Here is a 25061-nt window from a genome sequence, read left to right as displayed (position 1 = left end):
TAACAGAAAAACAGTTTTGAAAGCAGCTTAATTTTACAGCTTCTCCAAAACCAGCTTTAGATCTATTATTTTTTTAAAAACACTTAGAAAAAGTAAGGATGAAATTAGATTTTGGCATTTAATTAATACTTGACAGTGGAATCAGGTAATGTGAGTGACCAGTCGTTTTTGAGGCTTACAAAGAACAGTCATATTTACTTTGGTTTTCTCAGAATTCAGAGCAGTTTTTTTCCAGAAAAGTGCCCTAAACATTGAATCACGCCTCTAGTGCTGTGCCACAGCATTTTAAATGTAGTCCATTAGAAAGTTTGTGGGTAAGATATTTTTCATTACACTTCATTTTACATTTTAATTGTTTGCATTTTCAGAGAAACACCCTTTTTTGCAATTTCTCTTTCTGTTAATGTTAATACAAAAGTTTGGAGACATTAGTCAAGAACTGTGTCAGTGTTTCCTAGCATAACTAATGGATTTAATTTCTGTCATCCTGAAAGTGACAGTCGCTCGGTCGTGTCCGGCTCTTTACGACTCCATGGACTATACAGTCCATGGAATTCTCCAGGACAGAATACTGTAGTTGGTAGCCTTTCCCTTTTCCAGGGGATCTTCCCAACCCAGGTCTCCTGCATTGCAGGTGGATTCTTTACCAGCTGAGCCTCCAGGGAAGCCCATTCTATGATCCTAGCAGAGGGTTATTATCTAGGAGAATTAAATAAGATTACTTAAATCTCATACCTGAAATAACTGCTTTGGCACTTTACTTGAGATGTGACCTCTACCACTTTAGATTAAGGGAGTCCGCCACCCCACCCCCAATTTCTTTGTTTTTTAAGATAGTACAAAAGCTTATTTAGTTAATTGTGTTCAGATTTTTTTTCCCCTCTCATCTCCATGAAACTATGAAGGGAGCAGGAAACTTGGGCAGAGACTGAAAATTCGGCAGAGGTCTTAAAGCAGTGTCATTTGGGCTGAGGTGCATCATACACACCTGAGCCTTATTGCAGTTCCTTTGCAACCTCGTGCAGCAGTTGCCTTGAATTAAGCTGCAAGCTCAGGTTCTTTTTGGTCAGAAAGCTCAGCTGCTTGTGAATACTTCTCTCAACCTTGGGCTGGTTGGGTTAATCCCACCGTTCCCCAACTGGGTAGCTCTGCAAGTTCCTTCTCCCTCTCATGTCTCCTTCTCAAATCAAGTTCTTTGTTTGTAGGAGCATCGGCTCTTCCTCTTCTTTTCACAGGGTCCTGACTTAGCCTGGGCAAGCCAGCCCGTTGCTTCTGCTCCTGAGAAGTGCCAAGATTCTGCAGCGCTGACTCCAACTGCCTTCTCATGCCTAGACTTTGGGCTGCTTTCCGGATACCTGCATAAGCAAGCCCTTGTCACTGCTACCTATTCCTCCCTGCGCTCTGCTTTTTCCTTCTTGCCACACGTGTGTTCCCTTCTCCCCCTGCCCACCTCTATCCCTTGTACACAATGCATAAAGGATGGAAAAAGTACTGCGGCCAGAAGCCTCTGAATGAGGCATCAATGGATGAATATTTAGGCAGCTTAGGGCTGTTTCGAAAGCTGACTGCCAAGGATGCCTCTTGCCTCTTTCGTGCTATTTCAGAGCAGGTAAAAGGAAAACAAATATACCTTTCCCATGCTAAGTTTTTGGAGTTTGAGACTTGGCACAGTACTGTAGCTGAAAGAACTGTAACCCACCAAAACAAAATTCCCTTCTCTTTTTCGTATTTAAAACATTACGTTCTCTCTGGTACTTAACTAGCTTGGTGTGTGCCTTTGCCGATTAGTTCAAATATATTGCTGTGCCTTTGTTGTCTTTTCTAAATGACACTTTGGAATGTAAGAGATAACATAATGGGGTTAAAAAATCTTTGAAATGTATCTTGATCCTTTATAAGCAACTCTGTGTTCCTCTAAACTTTATACCTAAGGAAAAATTTATAGATGGTGCCCATAAGTAGTAGAAGGGGGGAGCATGACAGAATCACCTCCTCAGTATCATTAAAGATGACAAAAACAGATTTTAGTAAGATCAGGACTTAATTTCTGAATTTCCTACATATGTTCTGAATGGAGGGGGAGGCTTGAGTATCTAGTTCATAGTCTTAAGTTAGAAGCTTCTATTTCAAATGACTGCTGACAGTGAGCTGGTCTTTCTCTTCTTCTTAGTTGTTTTGCAGCCAGGTCCATCACTTGGAAATCAGGAAGGCTTGTGTCTCATATATGAGAGAAAATCAACAAACTTTTGAATCTGTAAGTAGAATATATAACCAAGGAAGAGTTGTTTGTAGAATATGCAGCAGATAGGAAATGGATTTTGAGCACCTATGTATGAATATTGTGTCCTGCAGTCTCCTCTCAGTAGCAAATATTTAATTTTTCAGTTAGCTTCTTTTCCCCTGGGTAGCATACTTCTGGATCTCCTCCCAGAACTAGATTGGTTTGTACTCTAAAAATTATGAAAGCTAATCTTTATCCTTCCTACCATTTATCCCCCTCATACCCCAACAGTTACATTTTGACCATGTTATCCATTTCACGGTTTTCTTAAACAAGTAATCATAGTTCACAAAAGGTTTGGCTATGTTAATATTTTTAAACATGCATTTTAAAATTTGTACAAATGAGAACTTCTTTCTTAATTTTGTGCTCAATGATCATCAGTCAACTTGATGAATCATGTAAACTTAACTATAAGGAAACAAATTAGTCCCAAACATGTCTTTTCATGTGACAAACTGGTAATTGGAGCTCTTCCGCTAATTGATTGACTTTAAAACAACTTCTAGAACACAGCTTTGTATATGTTGAAGTGTAAGTTGGGGTATAAGTTGAAGTCTTGTTAACATGTTAACAAAATGAGGTTTTATCAAGGTCTGATTTGAAGTGTGCTTTTTCCTGTGGCTGTTACTTTTGCTGTTCTTTTTTTTTTTTTTTTTTTTTAATACACTTCTAGCTGTTCCAGTGCTATTTGTTCTCCTGACTATACTGTGGATATTGGCCTGCTGTTCGAGGTTTACTCTTAATTTTCTCAATAGGTTTCAGTGAGTTGTAAAACTATGTGAAGCCTTCTTGATTTTGAAGCATTTTACCTTGAAGTTAATTAGTCTTCACCACACCTGGGGAAAGGGTTATTTGTGAAATTACTTCAAATGCAAGACCATGGTGTAAAGCACTGCATCTCAAATATTTTTGTGCATACCAATCACCTGGGGATCTTGTTAAAAAACAAATTCTGATTCAGTAGATCTGATCTGGGGCCCAAGATTTCTGCAGTTAACAAATTCCTGAGTGATGCTTCTGTTGTTCATGGACCACGTTTTGAGTAACAAAGATGTGGGTAAAATTTTAAAACCATTTGGATGAATCTCAGATTAATTAGGCAGAGTGAAAGAAGCCAGACCTTCCAAAAAGTACATGTTGTATGATTTTCTTTATATAAAACTGTAGAAAATACAAACTACAAACCAGTCTATAGAAAAACAGCAGATAGATCATTGGTTGCTTTGGGATCAGTGAAGTTATAGAGGCACACAAGGCAGCTCATGGGCGTGATGGACATACTATCACGATTGTCATGATGGTTTCATGGGTGCATACGTATGTTGGAACTTAATTGTGTCATTTAAATATGTATGGTTTATTGTATGTCAGTTATACCTCAAAACTGTTTAAAAAGGTTGAGAAAAATTGAAGTGATTTTTTTAAGTCTAGTGATACACATGAATGGAACTAGATGTATATTATCTCATATTCCCTGAGATTAATTTTTATTGAGGTATATTTTATGTCTGATAAAATTCACCATTTTATGTTTTAGCGTTTTAAGTTTTGGCAATAATATACAGTCATACAGCTGCCACTGCAGTCAAGATATAAAAATATTTCCATCATCTAAAAGTTCCCTTTTGCTCTTTTTGAAACTAATAAAATTCCCTTTAAAGTTCCTCAGTTCAACTTTGTAAATGAATGTCTGCTGTCAAATTTTAAATACTTATTATGCTTGCTTGATTTATGCAAATTGTTGCTTAAGTTGGCATTTCAAAAGAAACTCAAAGGCATACCATTTGATGAAATGCACTGATATGTGAATAAGCCAGGACATTTTCTAAGATACTTTTAATAATAGTCCAGCTTTTCTCCATTCAACTTTTGTGTATGTGCAAATCTTCTTGAGGTGCTATGCAAAGTAGTCATTTAATATCCTAATTGTTCAGCTGAACAAAAACTCACTGGAGGATTATGTTGCAGAATATACTCAGATTTCAGTAATGCTATGTATTTGGTTAAGTCAAGTTTGTTTTATTTTTGAAGTATGTGGAGGGATCTTTTGAGAAATACCTGGAACGGTTGGGAGATCCCAAGGTAAGATCAAATATGGGGTTTAATCTTTTCAGAGTATTTGGAATAGTAGCCTAAATATCATTCAGCTGTGTCACTTGAGCTAGAGCCAATCTATTTTCTTAAGTAGCCAGCTGTGTTGAGTCAGATACTTCTTGCAAAACTTTAGAGGCTGGCGATTGACCTGTTGTTTTGTGTTGAATATTGAAAATTGTGTGCTAACAATTTTATCATCCATAGACTAGCGAAATTATACACTGCTCGGAAACAGGACTGACCTAAACCTTTTCACTTTAATGTGGGAGGGGGGTGGTAATGAATATTACTAGGAGGTCATTGTTTTTATTAAATAATTTCTCTGATTTGTAGTTATCTTTCTTTTATGTGTGACTAAGATTCATAAACATATTTAATTAAAAAATAATTTTATGTGATTAAATTGCATAGTTCTAGACTTAACACATTTACTAAATACCTTGTTAGCTTCTATTCTTACACTAATTGCATTTTTATTGTGCCTTTTAAATCTCCCATATTACTGTCCTTATAGCAAACTAAGATCTTTAAGTCGACTTTTTTTTTTCAGAATAAGTTTATGTTAATAAATAACTATCACAGTATCCCAAGCTCAAAGAAAGTTATAGTGTGTTGTACAACTTTTTCATCTAAAACAGTGTTAAGCACCTAAAAAAAAATTGTTGAACTTGCAAAAACTTCTACCTCCTAGGTACAGAATGTTTTTAAAAACTTTATGTACTCTTTATGTTTAGGAAAGTGCTGGCCAGCTGGAAATAAGAGCTCTTTCTCTAATTTATAAGTAAGTTGAATCTGTTTGTTGAGAGAGAGAGACAGAGAGTGTGTGTGTATTAAGATTTCTAATAGAGTCCCTCAATGATTGAGAATATTTGAGGTTTGATATATTGATATGTAAAATGAAGCAGTGTAAGCAAAGTCAATGACATAATTTGTGTCCATTTGAATGGGATAATAAAGGGTTTTAAGAATTGCCAGTATTATTCCTTTAGAAAATCAGAATACTCTAGAATTTTTGTATATTTAACTTTGTGCCTCTTGTGCATGCATGCTCTATGGGGCAATATCACTTCCAACAGGGTAGAAATTGTTTCCTGAGGACAAAAAGATACTAGATATTACATTGGTTTATGATCCTTCAAAGGATTACGGTTCATAAACATATGATTGTAGCGTGTGTGTGTGTGTGTATATATATACACACACACAAACTAGATATATATTTGTTGTAATAAATTTTTATAAGGAAATTAAGAAAAGTATTTCTTTGTTCTTTAGAGAAGCAGTAATGGTGTAAAAATTTGAAGGACACTGCTCTATTGCTTTGCGGAGAAGACAGTGGCACTCCACTCCAGTACTCTTGCCTGGAAAATCCCATGGATGGAGGGGCCTGGTAGGCTGCAGTCCATGGGGTCGCTAGGAGTTGGATACGACTGAGCGACTTAACTTTCACTTTTCACTTTCATGCATTGGAGAAGGAAATGACAACCCACTCCAGTGTTCTTGCCTGGAGAATCCCAGGGACAGGGAGCCTGGTGGACTGCCATCTATGGGGTTGCACAGAGTCGGATACGACTGAAGCGACTTAGCAGCAGCAGCAGCTCTATTGCTTTGAAAGTTCTGTTTAGGTCTTTAAAACTGCAAAGTAGCATTTCTGAAAGCATAGGCTTTTGAAAATAGCTATAAAATGTGGGTTGTAGGGAATCTTGTTCATTTAAGGAGTTGGATCTGTGGATGACTTCTTCATTCTTAGGATGTGAGATGGAACATACCTTGATAGAGTCAGAACTGTCTTGTATGGGAACTTGTTCAAAGGTAGTGTTTTGCAGTCTGCTTATCCTTCACTAAATCCAGCAAGAAGTAATACAGAAGAGGTATTGAGCAGGTAGCTAATCAGATGATGCTTTTAAATAGGGAACCAGTTTTTAAATTGGCCTTCTTTTTGTTTTTGTATGGCTCTAGCTAAGAATGCTTTATAAAATTTTTTAAATGGTTTAAAAAAATCAAAAGAAGAATAACATTTCATGGCATATGAAAATTATGTAAAAGTCAAATTTCAGTGTCCATAAATAAAGCATTATTGGAACATAATCATGTACATTTGTTTATACATTGTCTATGGCTGCTTTCAGGCTAGAAAGTCAAAGTTAAGTAAATCATATAGCCTGCAAAAGCCATATATTTGTTATCTGGTCATTTACCAAGAAAATTTTTCATTTACCAAGAAAATTTTGCCAACCCCTACTTTAAATAAATAGCCTCCAAAACTTACAGATATTCATACAGTGGGAAGTTTATCTTCTTTACTCCTCCTTTCCTCAAATTAAAATGCATTTTTAAAATGCATAGGACTTTAGGGACAGTTAGCTGCTGCTAAGTCGCTTCAGTCGTGTCCGACTCTGTGCGACCCCGTAGACGGCAGGCCACCAGGCTCCCCCGTCCCTGGGATTCTCCAGGCAAGAACACTGGAGTAGGTTGCCATTTCCTTCTCCGATGCATGAAAGTGAAAAGTGAAAGTGAAGTCCCTCAGTCATGTCCGACTCATAGCGACCCCATGGACGGCAGCCTACCAGGCTCCTCCGCCCATGGGATTTTCCAGGCAAGAGTACTGGAGTGGGGTGCCATTGCCTTCTCCGGGGACAGTTAGCTAGCTATGCTGAATTAAAATTTAACCTCTTAAGCATTTGAGTTATTTTATATGAACAAAGTAGGCAGTTTAAAAGCACAACTATTTGTTCCTATAACTATTTCTTGTGTATACTAAATTGTCTCTTCTCATCCATCTTTGTTTTCTACACATGTAGTCGGGATTTCATTCTTTATCGCTATCCTGGCAAGCCTCCAACTTCTGTCACAGATAATGGCTATGAAGACAAGGTAAGAAGATAAGTGAGTGTTTACTAAAATAAAAAATTGAATGATACTACCAGTTTGCTATCAACAAATCATCCTTTTTTAAACCAATTAATGAAAAATAAGCACAGTCTAAAAGCCAAGCTTTTTTACAAGCAAGCCTTTTCATCTCCTGTTAGCCTTAGTATTGTTAGCTATCTTTCTGAACAACCTGATCCTGTCACCCCTCTGTAGTAGGAAAAAACCCACCCAAAACCCTGATTGACTATTCATTGATTAGAAGATAGGATCAAACTCTGAAGCAAGACATTCAGTGCCCTTATTGTTGTTCAGTCGCTCAGTTGTTTCAGACTCTTTGTGACCCCATGGACTGCAGCACGCCAGGCTTCCCTGTCTTTCACCATCTCCTGGAGCTTGCTCAAACTCATATCCATTGAGTCAGTGATGCCATCCCAACTGTCTCCTCCTCTGTCTTCCCCTTGTCCTACCATCAATCTTTTCCAGCATCAGTCTTTTCCAGTGAGTCAGCTCTTTTCATCAGGTATTGGAGCTTCAGCTTTAGCATCAGTCCCTCCACTGAATATTCAGGACTGATCTCCTTTAGGATGGACTGGATAGATCTCCTTGCAGTCCAAGGGACTCTCAAGAGTCTTCTCCAACACCACAGTTCAAAAGCATCAATTCTTCAGTGCTCAGCTTTCTTTATGGTCCAATTCTCACATCCGTACATGACTACTGGAAAACCCATAGTTTTGACTGCAGACATTTGTCAGTAAAGTAAGTCTCTGCTTTTTAATATGCTGTTTAGGTTTGTCATAGCTTTTCTTCCAAGGAGCAAGCATCTTTTAACTTCAAGGCTGCAGTCACCATCTTCAGTGATTTTGGAGCCCAAGAAAAAAGTCTGTCACTGTTTCCACTGTTTTCCCATCTATTTGCCATGAAGTGATGGGAACAGATGCCATGATCTTAGTTTTTTGAATGTTGAATTTTAAGCCAGCTTTTTCACTTTCCTCTTTCACCTTCATCAAGAGGCTCTTTAGTTCCTCTTCACTTTTTGCCAGGGTCCCAAACCTTCTCTCCAGCTTCATTGTCCTTCAGCCTTAGTATATTGTGAGGCCAGAGTGTCCAGCTTTCATGATTTCCTATGTATCTAAAATGTCAGTTTCTTTGAAACCTTACCGACTCCCCTGGAGTTATTTCCTCCCTTTTTGTTCCCCTAGCATCACCCAGGTAATTATAGTGTTTATCACCTTATATATGTTTTCATGTCTGTTTTTCTTATTAGTCTGAAAGTTTCTTAAGTATAGGGACATTGTGCTAAACTACTGTCTAGTAAAGTGCCTGGAAAAATAGTAGGAGGTTGTTGTGTTGGTTGAGAACTCTCAGCAGGTAAACAAGTTGTTTTTCAGCATACAGCTTTTCTTCCAAAGAGTTTTTAAGAACACCCTTCTATCCACATGATTTTATTAGTGAATACAGATTACACAGTACTTGAGTCTTGTCTGTTTCATACCATAGAGCAAAATTCAGGCAGCATTTTGATAGTAAGAAAAGACTAGACAGTGGTAGAACTGTTAGAATATTACATTAGTCTAGATAGAAGACCTGAACTAGGCAAGTGGCATTAAGAATAAAAAAGACTGAATAGGATGCAAGAGATAACTTCAATTGTAAGTATAAAGTGGAACATGTTAATTATTTTACCAATGTGTGCTAAGTCGCTTCAGTTGTGTCCGACTCTTTGTGACCCCATGGACTGTAGCCCGCCAGGGTCCTCTCCATGGGATTCTCTAGGCAAGAATACTGGAGTGGGTTGCCATTTCCTTCTCCAGGGGATCTTCCTGACCCGGGATTGAACTCGTGTTTTTTATGTCTCCTGCACTGGCAGGCAGATTCTTTACCACTAGCACCACCTGCAAAGTCAAGTACTTCCCTTTTTTTTTTTTTTTCATCAATAGTATTTAAAATACTATTTTACCAGTAGTACTGCCAATTTGTTCAGTAAACATTAAGCCCCTATAGTGTACCAGGCAATTGACTGGGCTTTGGGGATACCAAAATTAATAAAGCAGAATCCTTGCCCTTTTCTTATGAAGACAGACATGTAAATGATACAGTGCAGTGATATATTTTATAATAGAAATATTTGCAAGGAGCATAGAAGAAAAAGCCCTTCACTGTGCTTGAGGGAGTACAGAAAGTTTCATGGTAGTTGTGATATTTAAGTGAAATATCCAAAAAATGAATCTAACAAGTATGAAGGGCAGTCTATTCAGAGGAAACACTATATGCAAAGGCATAGAAGCAAGAGTTAATTTGTTAGCTGATTCCTTCAATCTCTAATTTTTTCAAACAATTTAAAGGCCAGGCTTACTAACCAAATTATTTCAGTAAAAATGCTCCCTGGATCCATATGATGGAATCTGTTTATATAAATCTGTCTAAGACCTTTTTGAATTTTTGTTCAAAAACCTCTAATCTTGTGTAAGGGATGTAATCCCAAGTGATCAAGTCTATTTCATTTTGAAGCCACTTCTGGCATCACCAACCTGAGGTAACAAAGAGAATTCTCTGTGATCTATAAGAGGATAGTGTCACCAAGTTTCCTTAGTAGAAAATTATCGTAAACACTCTTCTTTTCTACTTTCCTACACTACCCTGGCTAATTTCTCCCAGTAAACCAGTTCTCTGACCCCAGGTCTATTATTCTTCCCTAGTCTTTTTTTTTTTTTGAAATCACAACTCTATCAATATAATCCATTTCAAAGTTCTGAGAGGGCATATCAAGCTAAAGTAAAACACAAAAAATTTAAGTTGCAAAGTTTCACCCACCCCAGGCAGTATTTGCATTTAAGAGAAGGTTTAGTAGTATTGCTCCTATATAGCATATTGGTACACTGCTATAAAATACAGTGAACAACATTTTGAATAAATTGAAATTCTTCCCCTATAGTCTTAAGTTTGGGATTTTGGTGTATTTGTCCTGTTTTCTCCATTTTTAGAAGTTAAGCTATATCTTTTGACTTCTGTTAGGATTTCTGTTATATTCACTCAATTTGTAAAAGTTCCCATCTTTTGCAAATTTATAAATCAGGACTTGTGTGGTATATTATCAGGAATGTTATTGAGGCTGAGAGTGTTACCTTAGTAGTGGTTTTTTTTTTTTTTTTTTGCAGTTTATTTTTCTTACTGATTTCTAATCTCAGCATTGTGGTTAAAAGAGATGCTTGATATGATTTCAGTTTTCTTAAATTTACCAACACTTGATTTGTGGATGAAGATGTGATCTCTCCTGGAGAGTGTTCTGTATGCACTTGAGAAGAAAGTGTGTCTTGCCACTTTTGGGTAGAATGTCCTGTAAATGTCAGTTAAGTCCGACTGGTTTGTTGTGCCATTTAAAGCTTGTGTTTCCTTATTTATTTTCTGACTGCATGGTTTGTCCATTGGTGTAAGTGGCGTGTTACAATTCCCCACTATTGTGTTGCTGTATTTCCCCTTCTACGACTATTAGTATTTGCCTTATGTATTGAGGTGCTCTTGACATTTAAAAGTAACTGTCTTACCTCCCTTAGCACGATTATCTCTAGATCCATTCATGCTGCTGCAAATGCTATTGTTTCATTCTTTTTTTTTGTCTGAGTAATGTGCTGGGGGATGTGTGTGTGTGTATAAACCACATCTTTTTGGAAATCAACCACATACAAAGATGGTAAGAAGGTTAAAAGACAAAGTAGTGAAATATCTATATCCATAATCAGTTAAGGGATACACAAAATAGATGTAAAATATGATGTCAAAACAGTAGTGAGGGGAGAAGGGTAAAAATGCAGTTGATAAGATGCATCTGGAATTAAGAGATCAGCAGTTTAAAATCATCACGTATATGTAGAGAGATTGCCGTATATAAATTTAATGCTAACTGTAAACCAGAAATCTATAATAGATACACTCACATAATAGAGAAAACAATCCAAATGTTAAGATTAGAGGAAGTCATTGGCTCATAAGGGAAGAGAACAGAAGGAACAAAAAATTACAAAAACAACTTCAAAACAGTTAAAAAAGAATAAAAGGATGGAAAATTGTGTCAAGTATCTGGAGTAACTTAAACTCTAGTATACTGCTAGTATGAGTATAAATTGCATAACCACTTTGGAAAATATTTTTTTTATGGACATGGTTGGTTTACTGTATTGTGCTAGTTTCAGGTGTGCAGTGGGGTGATTCAGTTATATATATATATATATATATATATATATAATATATATATATATATGTATATTTATTTTTCAGATTCTTTTCACTTATTAAAAAATAAAAGTAAAAAAATAAAGGTCACTGTCCAGAAAATGTTTTAATGGCATACAGGTTTCATTTATCTGTATTTAGATTTTAAAAGTTGCTTTTTTCCCAGCTCTATTGAGATTTAATTGACATATATGCTAAGTGAAGTGAGTCAAATAGAGAAAGACAAATACTGTATGATATCACATGTGGAATCTGAAAGTTACTTTTTTTAAAAAGCAAATATATTTAATTTTTGATTTCTGATTAGCAGCTTCAAATATTTCAGGGTTGTAAGATGTCTAACATTAACTTTACTTGCTGTGTGTTTTTTTTCAGATTCTACTCTGCTATTCAAGTAATGGTCATTATGATTCAGTGTACTCAAAGCAATTTCAGTCAAGTGCAGCTGTTTGTCAAGGTATGTGAAGGCTTTATAAATGTTTGGGTGTGCTTTCAGATGGTTTGTTGCCAATCTTCAAATTGGGGGGTCTACCATAAATAGCTCTTCTAAAACTTTGTTGGTGCCTGTTGAATTTGTATACTGGATTATAGCTATTTTCACTTTGTTATGAAAAACTCTTATTTGACAACTGGAGTCTTGATTATTTGTTTTTCCTTTAGCTGTATTGTATGAAATTCTCTATAAAGATGTGTTTGTTGTGGATGAAGAAGAGTTGAAGACTGCAGTTGAGTTGTTTCGAAGTGGTTCCAAGAAGAACAGGAACAATGCTGTGACTGGCAATGAGGATGTCCATATTGACTACAAGAGTTCAATTCAAGATAGGTAACAAAGGGAAAAGGGATGTCAGCTATAGGATCATCTTGTTTCTGTGCATCATTTGAAATTGGAAGGGACCTGGCAGGCTTGTGATTTAGACTATTTCTATACAGTCATCTCTCAACATTTGCAGGGGATTGGTGCCAGGACCCCTGCAAACACCAAAACGCTCAATGCTCAAGTCCCTTAAATAAAGTGTAGTATGTGCAGTCGGCCCTCTCCATATCCATTGGCTCTGCATCCACAGGTTCAACCAGTTCCATCTGCAGTTGTTTGAATCTGAGAATGTGGAACCTGCTGAAATGAAGGGGCCAACTTCATGTACACACACATGTATGTATATATGTATGCTCTTATGTACAGGGATATACATTTTTTTAATGGGAGAAGAGACATTTTACCAAAAGATACATTGCATTGTGAAACACTCAGGCTTTGGGTGTTTGATCCAAGTCAGAATCATTCTTTATTCCTGTTCTCCTGTTAATCTGTCTTGTGTCAATTTTTAGTCCATCCAAAAGAACTCAAGAGGGGTGGGGTGGGGGGGAATTTTTCCCTCCTGACACATCTTGAGTCTGACCCCCAGAATCAATTTTTTAGTTGCTAGAAGAAACTTTAGAACTGTCTAATCCCATGATTCTCAAACTTATATACAAATTACTTAGGGCGGTTGTTTAGAAAGGCACATTTTGGGGCCTCTTTTTAAAATTGAAGGTCAGAATAGGGCCAGGAATCTACTTTTTAAGCAAGTATACCCAAATATTCTATACAGGTAGGCCATGACCACACTTGAGGGTGGGGAACAACTAGTTCTAAATCAGTACATCGATTTGTAGATGGTAACTGAGGTTCATAGTGGTTACTTGACACATACATCCAGCTACCAGAAAAGAATCTCTCAGGCTAAAGGGGAGTTTTAGGCACTTTTGAGTGTCTGCCTTTGGTACTCACTAGAAGTGTACATTGTGTGACCTCTTAGGAAGCAGCTGTGTTGAACAGATTAAGTCAAAAACTTTGAGATCATGAAGTAGCTGTCATCTTATATTTCTTCCTGATTCTTCTGTCTGGAATTCAGATAGGTTTCATGCTTGTCAGATGTAACCTTTTTGTTATCTTGCAGTTCTATTTCTTGAATGTATAATGCTTGGTTTTTTCTTTTTTTGGATAAAGAGGTTTTTTTTTAAACAAACAAACTTACAGTCAGCACTCCCAATCCAGATGTGGAGCCTGTGGATATAAAAGGCTTGAGGGACTTGAGAATCTTGAATTTGGTACCTGCCTGCGGTCCTGGACCCAATCTCCCATGGATACCAAGAGATGACTGTATTAGGGGTGTGGGGGGTGGCAACCATTTATATCAGGGTAGAAGTTGCTTCATGCTTTACTGATTATTCATCCTAAGAACTTGAGGCTTAGTTTTAGGGAACAGACTGGTGGACACAGCGGGGAAGGAGAGGGCAGACAAATCGAGAAAGTAGCATTGACATACATAAGCTACCAATGCGTAAAATAGATAACTAGCAGGAAGCTGCTGTATAACACAGGGAGCCCAATCTGGTGCTCTGTGATGATGTAGAGGGGTGGAATGGGGGGAGGGAAGGAGGTTCAAGAGGGAGGGTGTGTATATATATATATATATACACACACACACACATACACATATATATATATAAAATTATGACTGATTCACATTGGTGTATGGCAGAGACCGCCACAACATTGTAAAGCGATTATCCTCCAATTTAAAAAAAACACCCGAGGCCTACAGAAACTTAAAGTAGTAGGAAGGCAAGGTGTATTAGTTATTTTCTGCTACATAACAATATTTCCACAGACTTAAACTATGAGATAAGAATGTTGTTTTAAGCTCTTATGTGGGTTAGGAATCTGGGCACAGCTTAGCTGGGTCTTCTGCTTAGGATGTCACAAGAATGTACTGAGGGTTTTGATCAAGATTGAGTTATCATCTGGAGCTTTGGGGAAAAATCCAGGTGGTTCTTGGTGGTATTCAATTCCATGCAGCTCTAGGACTAAAAACATCAGCTTTTTGTTGACAACCAGAGATAACCCTCAGCTCATTGTGGCATGGGGTTGGTGAACATGGCTGATTCCTTATAGTCAGCAAAAGAGAGAGAGATCAGCAAGACAGGCACTACATTGTTATTCAGTGTAATGATATCAGTTCAGTTCAATTCAGTCACTCAGTCGTGTCCAACTCTTTGCAACCCCATGGACTGCAGCATGCCAGGCCTCGCTGTCCATCACCAACTAACGGAATTTACCCAAACTCATGTCCATGGAGTTGGTGATACCATCCAACCATCTCATCCTCTGTCGTCCCCTTCTCCTCCCACCTTCAATCTTTCCCAGCATCAGGGTCTTCAAAGGAGTCAGCTCTTTGCATCAGGTGGCCAAAGTATTGGAGTATCAGCTTCAGCATCAGTCCTTCCAATCATTCAGGAATGATTTCCTTTATGATGGAGTGGTTGGATCTCCTTGCAGTCCAAGGGACTCTGAAGAGTCTTCCACAACATCACAGTTCAAATGCATCAATTCTTCGGCAGTCAGCTTTCTTTATAGTCCAACTCTCACATCCATACGTGACTATTGCAAAAACCATAGCTTTGACTAGATGGACCTTTGTTGGCAAAGTAATGTCTCTGCTTTTTAATATGCTCTCTAGGTTGGTCATAACTTTCCTTCCAAGGAGTAAGCATCTTTTGATTTCAAGGCTGCAGTCACCATCTGTAGTGATTTTGGAGCCCCCCAAAATAAAGTCAGCCACTTTTTCCCCATCTATTTGCCAAGAAGTGATGGGACCAGATGCCATATTAGTTTTCTGAATGTTGCGTTTTAAGCCAGCCTTTTCACTCTCCTCTTTCACTTTCATCAAGAGGCTCTTTAGTTCTTCTTCACTTTCTGCCATAAGGGTGGTGTCATCTGCATATCTGATGTTATTGATATTTCTCCTGGCAGTCTTGATTCCAGCTTGTGCTTCATCCAACCCAGTGTTTCTCATGATGTACTCTGCATATAAGTTAAATAAGCAGGGTGACAATATACAGCCTTGACGTACTCCTTTTCCTATTTGGAACCAGTCTGTTGTTCGATGTCCAGTTCTAACTGTTGCTTCCTGACCTGCATACAGATTTCTCAGGAGGCAGGTCAGGTGGTCTGGTATTCTCATCTCTTTAAGAATTTTCCACAGTTTGTTGTGGTCTACACAATCAAAGGCTTTGGTGTAATCAATAAAGCAGAAATAGATGTTTTCCTGGAATTCTCTTGCTTTTTCTATGATCCAACAGATGTTGGCAATTTGAACTCTGGTTCCTCTGCCTTTTCTAAGTCCAAGTTGAGCCTCTGAAAGTTCACATTTTATGTACTATTGAAGCCTGGCTTGGAGAATTTTGATCATTACTTTGCTAGCATGTGAGATGAATGCAATTGTGTGGTAGTTTGAACATTCTTTGGCATTGCCCTTCTTCGGGATTGAAATGAAAACTGACCTTTTCGTGTCCTGTGGCCACTGCTGAGTTTTCCAAATTTGCTGGTGTATTGAATGCAGCACTTGCACAGCATCATCTTTTAGGATTTGAAATAGCTCAACTGGAATTCAGTTACCTCCACTAGCTTTGTAGTGTTGTTTCCTAAGGCTCACTTGACTTCACATTCCAGGATGTCTGGCTCTAGTTGAGTGATCACACCATCGTGATTGTCTTGGTCATGAAGATCTTTTTTGTACAGTTCTTCTGTGTATTCTTGCCACCTCTTCTTAATATCTTCCGCTTCTGTTAGGTCCATACCATTTCTGTCCTTTATTGAGCCTATCTTTGCATGAAATGTTCCCTTGGTATCTCTAATTTTCTTGAAGAGATCTCTAGTCTTTCCCATTCTATTGTTATTCTCTGTTTCTTCACACTGATCGCTGAGGAAGGCTTTCTTATCTCTCCTTGCTATTCTTTGGAACTCTGCATTCATATGCTTATATCTTTCCTTTTCTCCTTTGCTTTTCACTTCTCTTCTCTTCATAGCTATTTGTAAGGCCTCCTCAGACATCCATTTTGTTTTTTTTTTTTTTTTTTTGCATTTCTTTTCCATGGGGATGGTCTTTATCCCTGTCTGCAATACAGTGTCACACACCTCTGTCCATAATTCATTAGGCACTCTATCAGATCTATTCCCTTAAATCTATTTCTCACTTTCACTGTATAATCATAAGGGATTTGATTTAGGTTATACCTGAGTGGTCTAGTGGGTTTCCCTACTTTCTTCAATTTAAGTCTGAATTTGACAATAAGGAGTTCATGATCTAAGCCACAGTCAGCTCCTGGTCTTGTTTTTGCTGACCGTGTAGAGCTTCTCCATCTTTGGCTGCAAAGAATATAACCAATCTGATTTCGCTGTTGACCATCTGGTGATGTCCATGTGTAGAGTCTTCTCTTGTGTTGTTGGAAGAGGGTGTTTGCTATGACCAGTGTGTTCCCTTGGCAAAATTCTATTAGCCTTTGCCCTGCTTCATTCTGTACTCTAAGGCCAAATTTGCCTGTTACTCCAGGTTTCTTGACTTCCTACTTTTGCATTTCAGTCCCCTATAATGAAAAGGACATCTTTTTTGGGTGTTAGTTCTAAAAGGTCTTGTAGGTCTTCATAGAACTGTTCAACTTCAGCTTCTTTAGTGTTAGTGGTTGGGGCGTAGGCTTGGATAACCATGATATTGAATGGTTTGCCTTTTAAATGAACAGAGATCATTCTGTTGTTTTTGAGATTACATCCAAAAACACGTGGGATTCTTTTGTTGACCATGATGGCTACTCCATTTCTTCTGAGGGATTCCTGCCCGCAGTAGTAGATATAATGGTCATCTGAGTTAAATTCACCCATTCCAGTCCATTGTAGTTCGCTGATTCCTAAAATGTCGACGTTCACATCTTGCCATCTCCTGTGTTTGACTGCTTCCAATTTGCCTTGATTCATGGACCTAACATTCCAGGTTCCTATGCAATATTGCTCTTTACAGCATTGGACTTTGCTTCTATCACCAGTCACATCCACAGCTGGGTGTTGTTTTTGCTTTGGTTCTGTCTCTTCATTCTTTCTGCAGTTATTTCTCCGCTCATCTCAAGTAGCATATTGGGCACCAACTGATCTGAGGAGTTCATGTTTCAGTGACCTATCTTTTTGCCTTTTCATACTCTTCATGGGGTTCTCAAGGCAAGAATACTATACATCATGTATATAATGTTATACATCCTGTCTATTGGTTAGATGCAGGCTTAGAGGGGAATCGTACAAGCATGTGAACACCAGTAGGTGGGGACCATAGGGACCATCTTAAGATTTTTTCCCCACAGGAGGGGTGAAATACAGAAGGTGTAAGTAGCACGTACTTTAAGAAAAAGAAGCATAATGTTGGGATGTTGGGATGAAAAAAATATTTGCCTCATTTTTAGAATTGAACTACTTTACCACTAGGTGGTGGTATAGTCATTAAACTTAAGACTGCTTAGCTACTGCATTTATATAAAGCTCTTTGTTCTAAATCTTTTCAATTAGGACTGAAGAGTGGGGTGCCTGCTGCAATGTTGAAAATATACCAGAGGGGTACAATCAAGGAACAGACGAAACAAAGGTTTGAGATCTTCTAGGGCAAATAATTTTCATAATCTTGGTTTGCAATATTATAAGTTAAACTAGTAAAGGTCAGATGGTCCATTTTAGTTATATAGGGTGGGGGAGGAGCTGATGTTTTCCTTTGTGGAAGTCTTGATCTGAAAATGTAAAATGTGTGCTTAATGTTCTCTTAATTTTTATTCTTATGGAGTTGTAATTTTTTTCCAAAGCTTACTCTGAACACTTCAGAAATTTCAGAAGCTGTTGTTTTCAAGTTAAAGTAATATTAGAAACCTAGTGGATATTTGGTTTGCAGTCAATCTTCTGTTGCTAAGGTTTCTTTTTGTCATTAAAGAGAATAATGTTTATTCCTGTTTTACTCAAAAAAAAAAAAATAGACAGTAATCCTAGTTAGAGAAGCAAGGGGAATTTTACCATCTGTATAGGTCTAAAATCAAGCAGACCTTCAGTTTGAGACTAGTTAAATAGGGCAAATATTACTAAAACAATCTTTGTGTATGCCCTCAAGTACTGGTAATTTGGAAACAGTATGGAATACCATGACATTCTAGGAAAGCAGAAGAAAAAGCTAATTCTTTGGAAATTGTAACAGATTTTGATCAAAACGAAGTAGTTTTCAGATTTGTCCAGTTGACTTTAGGGTACAGAAACACTTGCACCTCTGTGTGTATATCAAGATGAGACTTGTTGAATAGCCCTGACTGAATCTTTAATTCTTGTCTGTGTTGCATTGGTTAATATATGTCCTGAGTTATTGGATGCTTTAGAAAACATTTCCCTTCTGTCATCTATAACCTTTTAGATTTCTGCATATTACTTATTTAGACTCCTGCTTTTTAAAATACACAGTAAAAGTTATCGTGGATTTAATTTCTTTTAATAAAGAAGGAAAGGCCTATATGTACATAGTTTTATAAAAAGGAAAAGAACCTTATTTCTTCCTTCTTCATAGAAGGAAGACTTAAGGATGGTGAGTTGTAGCATGATTATTTTTGTTTTAGTCTCCAGAAAATCCATCAAAGATGCTCTTCCCCTATAAGGTGCTCAAAGCCCTGGATCCAGAAATCTATCGTAATGTAGAATTTGATGTTTGGTTGGACAGCAGAAAAGGTAATGAAATAACAGGATATTTTTGAATCCTGGCAGATCTAGGAGAACAATTTTGCAAATTGTTTTTAAATAAGAGATGTTTTCAAACCATGGTTATGAAAAACACGTTTATATGTTTATATGGTACTTTTAGCCTACTCAATACATGATTTAAGTCCAAAGGAGGAAGCAAATAGGGATAGAATTGGTGAGGGATCTTTTAGAGTGTGATGTTCATCAGGGACTTCAACTTTGCAAAGACTCTGTCTTTAGATAACTTTAAGAGTACCAGAATTGTAAGTGGATATAAGTTCCACTTAAGTTTAATGTGTTAAGATGGATGATAGATGACTAGGTCAAGTGTTAGCAAACTGTGACATGTGAGTCAAATCCAATCTGCTACCTGTTTTTTTATGGTCCATGAACTAAGAATGGTTTTCTATTTTTAAGTGGCAGGGAAAAATTAAAAGAACAATATGTTGTGACACATGAAAATTATATTCAATTCTCAGTGACCATAAGGTTTTATGACAGATTTAAATAGTTGCAACAGAGTCTGTATGGCCTACATTCTTTAAAATATTTATCATCTAGCTTTTTACAGAGAAAATTTGCCAACCCTTGACATAGGTAATTGTTTCTCTCTCCTTATAACTAAGTTGATCAAATTACGTCTTAAAGTTCTGCCATCAGTGTAGCCTTTAATGTTTCGTATTCAACTCCTTGGACCTTGGTGGTGAGCCTAGGTATGGTTAATAATCTAGAATGAGATTAATACCTTGTAGAACACAATAAATGGCTAAAAATACAGTTGACCCTTGAACAACATGAAGGTTAGGGTCACTGATCCTCCAAGTGGTTGAAAATCCAGATATAATTTGTAATCTGCCCTCAGTATTCCCAATTCCTCTGTATCCACAGTTCCACATCCTCAGATTCAACCAACCTCAGTATTTGTAGTACTATTGAAAAAAATCTACATATGAGTGGATCCCTGCAGTTCAAACCCATGTTGTTCAGGGGAAAACTGTATTGCTTTGAAGCAGCTGCATAGTCTTTCTTTTTCTTTTTTTTTTTTATTTTCTTAAAAAAAATTGAAGTGTTACTTTCAAATTGAACCTTATTGGTGTATGACTAATTCTAAGATTACAACCTCTAAGTTTCCACTTATTTGTGTCTTATAGCACAGAACTATTCTGGCAAATCTCCTTAAATTAACCACAGTAATAACCTGTTAAGAGTGATGGAGAGACCTTTCAGGACAGTGGTCCCCCACCTTTTTGTCACTAGGGACTGATTTCATGGAAGACAGTTTTTCCATGGACCGGGAGGGGAATGGTTTTGGGATGGTTCAAGCATGTTACATGTATTGTGCACTTTATTTTTATTATTACATCAGCTCCACCTCAGATCATCAGGCATTAGATCCCGGAGGTTGGGGAACCCTGCTTCAGGACATTTTCCCTACAGATTTTAGATTATAGGGGTTGGTAGCATTGTCAAAAACACTGTGGTAAAAACAAATTAGAAAATGAACTGTTGTAAAACAGGAAAGGAACCAGTTCAGTTGAGCTTGAATCTTCATTTTCTTTTAATAGAACTTCAAAAATCTGATTATATGGAGTATGCTGGGAGACAGTACTATTTGGGAGACAAATGTCAGGTTAGTTTCTTCTTTAAAGAATCAGTAATTTGCTTTTCTGAGATTGTGGTTTTAGTCATTAATATGTGATTAACAAAACTAATTAATGTTTATGTTAGGTTTTAATTACAAACTTGTGATTATATGTGAAGTGTAAAGCTTTTTCAGCTTGTGCTGCCTCCATTGAACTGGACTGGCAGTGTTTATTATCAGCTGCTTTAATAAGTAGATACTGAACTCCATTTCAGGAGAAGTAGTATTTTTGCTTAGCAAAAGCCAGATCTGCTGATAGACTCAAGACTAGATGTGTTCTTACTGTCTCTTCCCCTCTTTCAGGTTCGCTTGGAATCAGGTGGAAGATATTATAATGCTCATATTCAGGAAGTTGGAAATGAAAACAGTTCAGTAACAGTCTTCATTGAAGAGCTGGCAGAAAAGTAAGAATATAATAATTTGTTGAATTAACTAAAATCTTTGGCTCTTGATGCCTTTTTATAGTCTTAAATTGAGAATTACCAGGATGCTAGTAAGAGAACAAAGTTATATCTGGTACTGGCCTAAGATGACTTATTTTGAATTGTAAAAGCATGTGATGAAGTATGAAATTTCAGTAAGTCTATGCATAAGTTTTGAAATCCTAGGTAATAGCCAACTTATTAGAAATATTAAGAACAACAAAATTCTGATATAAATTTATACTAATTTGAAAGCTAGTTTGCTAACTGAGCCTCTGCCAATATCAAATTAGGCTAGTCCATTCGTTCTCAAACTTTAACATACCCCAGAATTACATGGAGAGTTTGTTAAAATTCAGATTGATGAGCTCTGTCCCCAAAGTTTGATTTAGTAAGTTTGTGATGGGGTCCAAGACTTTGAACTTGTAAAAAGTTTCCAGGTGATACTAATGCTGTTGGTACACTTTGAGAACCATTAAACTAGGCTGTGCTGCCCTAACAACCAGACTCTCAGCAAACTTAGAGTTCATTTCTTTCTCATTTAGCATGTTTATAGTAGGTCAACAAAGGGGCCCAGGTTGACAAGGGCTCTATCCAGACATATACTGCCATGATCACAGGCAGGTGGAAAATGAAAACATGACAAACCATGTGCTGACTTTTAAAGCATATGCTCACATTTTACTGGCCAAAATACGTTACATAATTAAGCCTAAAGTCAGTGGGGTGAGAAAATATAATCCTTCTCCAAGGAGAGGCAACAATTATTTGTAAACTAGTCTACCACAGTCTTTCCTACTTAATGTGATATGTGCTATAAACAGCTATGAATTTATACAAACTGCTCTTAGTTTTCTAATGTACAAAGAAAACTTCAATAAGGAGGCTAGGGGTTACAGGTTTAAGTAGAAAACACTTGAAAATGAAGCAGGAGGGATGTGTATAAAATGAGAATTGACTGTTTTGCAGTGGCTTCATGTTGTTATCTCTACCTTTAAGGCATGTTGTTCCACTAGTTGACTTAAAACCAGTTACCCAAGTGACACCTGTTCCTGCCTGGAATGCTATGCCCAGTAGGAAAGGAAGAAGTTACCAGAAAATTTCTGGGGGCTATATCCCAGAAATAGGTTTGTATACTGAAAGTTTTATTATTTTCCTCTTCTTGTACTTATCTAAATTGCACTTATTTTTAAAGCTGTAACTCAAGTCTTATCCTGGTTTAAAGTTCCTCCTTTGACACTACTGAAGTTTTGGGATGGATAATACTTTGTTGCAGGGAGCTGTCCTATGCATTGTAGGATGCTTGGCAGCATCCCTGACCTCAACTCACTATATGCCAGCAGCATTCTTCTCCAAGTTATGACAACCAAAAATGTCTCCAGACATTGCCAAATGTGCCACAAGGAGGAAAGGGGCAAAACCGTCCCTAGGTGAGAACTACTGTGTAGGTGACTTTGTTTAGCTTAAGCTGGGGTGGACTTTAAGCTCTAAAACCTGAAAAGATTTCTCAAAGAACTAGGAAAGCATCTCATGGAAGCAACCAGAGATATTAATAGGCATAATTTCTTAGATAATAGTAACATAGGAAATGGAATGACTAACTGTTTCGATGACAAAAGTTGCCTGTACTAAAGATAGTGCTGAGATGTCCATCAATACAGAAGTTACTTGTTCGTTTTGCCCTTCCAAAAGGAACACCTAGTACATCCTTTTTTTTTTTTTTCTAGTACATCCTTTGAAAATACAGAAATTTCTTCCCCTGTATTCATATGGATTTCCTAGAAAAACATCTGAGTGTTCTAGACATTTGTGGGATACCTTGGACCTTTTGCTTTGGTTATGAAGCTTATTGCTTACTGCTTTGTTTTCTTGAAAGCTATGTCAGAGATGGACATGAAGCAACGGAAGAAGATGTTCAAGAAAGTTAGAGGGAAAGAGGTTTATATGACTATGGCTTACAGCAGGGCAGAACCCCTTCTCCCACCCAGGCTTCAGCACAGTATGCATTATGGGCATGGCCCTCCAATGCACTACTCACAGACAGCTGGCAATGTTATGTCTAATGAACATTTTCATCCTCAACATTCATCTCAGAGACAAGGTCGGGGATATGGGATGCCCAGGTAGGTCTTAACTAACTTTGAAGATAATGTACGTCTCTGTTTAGACATTGGAAATAATTCCTGGGCAGAATTACGGTAGAACTTAGAAATATCTTAATAGTTTAGATTTCTCTTATAATCTCTACCTGAAGGGACATAGAGAATGGAAACGATGTATACTTAAATTCTTGGCAAACTTATGGAAGACTCGTATTCTCACAGTCTAGGAGAATATGAAGCAGTTGCTAGAAGATAGAATGCCATCAGGCTGAGAGTGCCATGTATATGGCACTGAATCTATCAATAATGAATAGGCCGATCTGTAATGGAAAAGAATAGGAAAAAAGAATGTATGTGTGTGTATATATATATATATATAACTGAATCACTTTACAGCAGGAATTAATACAACATTGTAAATCAGCTATACTTCAATTAAAAACAATGGATAGGCCTAATGCCAGTAGTGAGGAAAGCAAAGCTCTTTCTATTTGATTGTTTTTAGACAGATATGTTAATTCTATTTAACTACAAAGACTGACTGCTCAAGCACTAGTAAATAAGAGTTCTGTTTTTTCCCCCGTTATTCTTAGGGATTCTTCTCGCTTTATAAACAGGCACAACATGACAGGCCCTAAAGTCGGTTTTTACCCTGGTCCGGGTAAAAGGTGCTGCCAGAGCTATGACAACTTCTATAGATCTCGGTAAGTGAACTTTAAATGTGGAAGGTTAGAGAAAATGAGTGAGTCTGACTTTATTGCTATGCAATAAATATATGGACTAATATTTTTAAAGTGTCAACATAGAGGCGTTTGAACTAGTATTTAGAAATTTAGAAACAAGTTAGTATCATATTTTATCTTTTTATCCCCTTCTCATTCTGCAAACTTAAGTTCCTTTAGACGTAGTCACCGCCAGATGCATTGTATGAATAAGGAGTGCCAGTTTAGCTTTGCTCCAGAAATGCCCAGGGGCTTGGAAGAAACCATTACTTTTTATGAAGTTGAAGAAGGGGATGAAACTGCTTATCCAGCTTTACCTGTAAGTAGTTCAAAGTTTTACTCACAAAGCTATTTATTTTTTTCTCTTTTATTTTTTTTAAGTAAAGGTAATGTGGATAAATTTTAGCTACTTTGCAAATTACCAAATAAAGCCCTTCCTGGAAAACATGAGTTTTCATCTTAGAGCTTTTAAAAATTAGGGGAATTTTTAAAGCTGTCCTTACAGAAGAGGCGTAGAGGTGGACTTGCCTATATAAGTATGGGCTAAATTTTTCTGTTTTCTTGATCATTACTTCCTCACATATTTTTGATTCTCAAGTACATTTAAAATATTTGTAGCTTTTTCTCTGACTATATAGGGACATTGTGTTTGTGTGTATCTCTTTGGTACAGAATCATGGAGGGCCCTCTACAATGGTTCCTGCTTCTTCGAGATACTGTGTTGCAAGGCGAGGACATAGCTCAGGCAAACAGCCTTTGAATTCAGAGGAGGGTGATGGCCAGAGTGACAGTGGTGAGTCAGTTACAGTTCAGTATTTTTTTAAAAAGATGATTCTTGTGGTATGAGCACAACAGGGCTAAAGTTTTGGTTTGGAAAGGGTCCCCCTCCGTTCTGGCAGCTCATTTTGAAAGTTATCAGTTCTTGTTATCAGAGCTTGCTAGATTTTGAAGATGTCTTGATATTTTTCAGAAAGACAGACTTCTATTTCTGTAAAGCCACTACATTGTTAAAATGTTCAGTTCTCTGATAGGTCTTCAGTGAGTTTTGATTTGGTGAGATTTCAGTATTGGAAATATCTATTCTTTGTTAGTAAGCAACTGTTCATGTTGTCCATACCATTTGTATA

At 37.2% G+C, this 25061-nt stretch overlaps 1 protein-coding gene across 26 annotated transcripts in view; it reads left to right on the top strand.

Annotated features, from left to right (window-relative positions):
* The window catches only part of LOC147340773 (UDP-N-acetylglucosamine transferase subunit ALG13-like), a 78902-nt gene that overhangs the window by 23276 nt on the left and 30565 nt on the right, over positions 1-25061 (top strand). For 10 of the 26 annotated variants that reach the window (XM_086388040.1, XM_086388038.1, XM_086388031.1 and 7 more), the window contains exons 2-16: positions 2171-2254; positions 4316-4366; positions 5113-5159; positions 7180-7252; positions 11852-11933; positions 12137-12299; positions 17847-17922; positions 18926-19034; positions 20612-20676; positions 20992-21092; positions 22110-22237; positions 22987-23233; positions 23806-23916; positions 24106-24253; positions 24607-24727. In XM_086388040.1, coding sequence (XP_086244166.1) covers positions 2225-2254; positions 4316-4366; positions 5113-5159; positions 7180-7252; positions 11852-11933; positions 12137-12299; positions 17847-17922; positions 18926-19034; positions 20612-20676; positions 20992-21092; positions 22110-22237; positions 22987-23233; positions 23806-23916; positions 24106-24253; positions 24607-24727 — 1552 coding nt within the window. In that variant the 5' untranslated portion in view covers positions 2171-2224. Of the gene's footprint in view, positions 1-351; positions 1610-2170; positions 2255-3187; positions 3338-4315; positions 4367-5112; positions 5160-7179; positions 7253-11851; positions 11934-12136; positions 12300-17846; positions 17923-18925; positions 19035-20611; positions 20677-20991; positions 21093-22109; positions 22238-22986; positions 23234-23805; positions 23917-24105; positions 24254-24606; positions 24728-25061 lie in introns of those variants that run through there. The other 16 variants (XM_086388032.1, XM_086388027.1, XM_086388044.1 and 13 more) reach the window with 8 other exon arrangements.

This window comes from Bos grunniens, chromosome X, assembly GCF_055505025.1.
Source record: "Bos grunniens cultivar Pamir isolate PY7600 chromosome X, Bosgru_T2T1.0, whole genome shotgun sequence".
NCBI classification, from domain to species: domain Eukaryota; kingdom Metazoa; phylum Chordata; class Mammalia; order Artiodactyla; family Bovidae; genus Bos; species Bos grunniens.
Note: the sequence above shows the minus strand (reverse complement) of the source record. Positions and strands in the feature narration are given on the sequence as shown.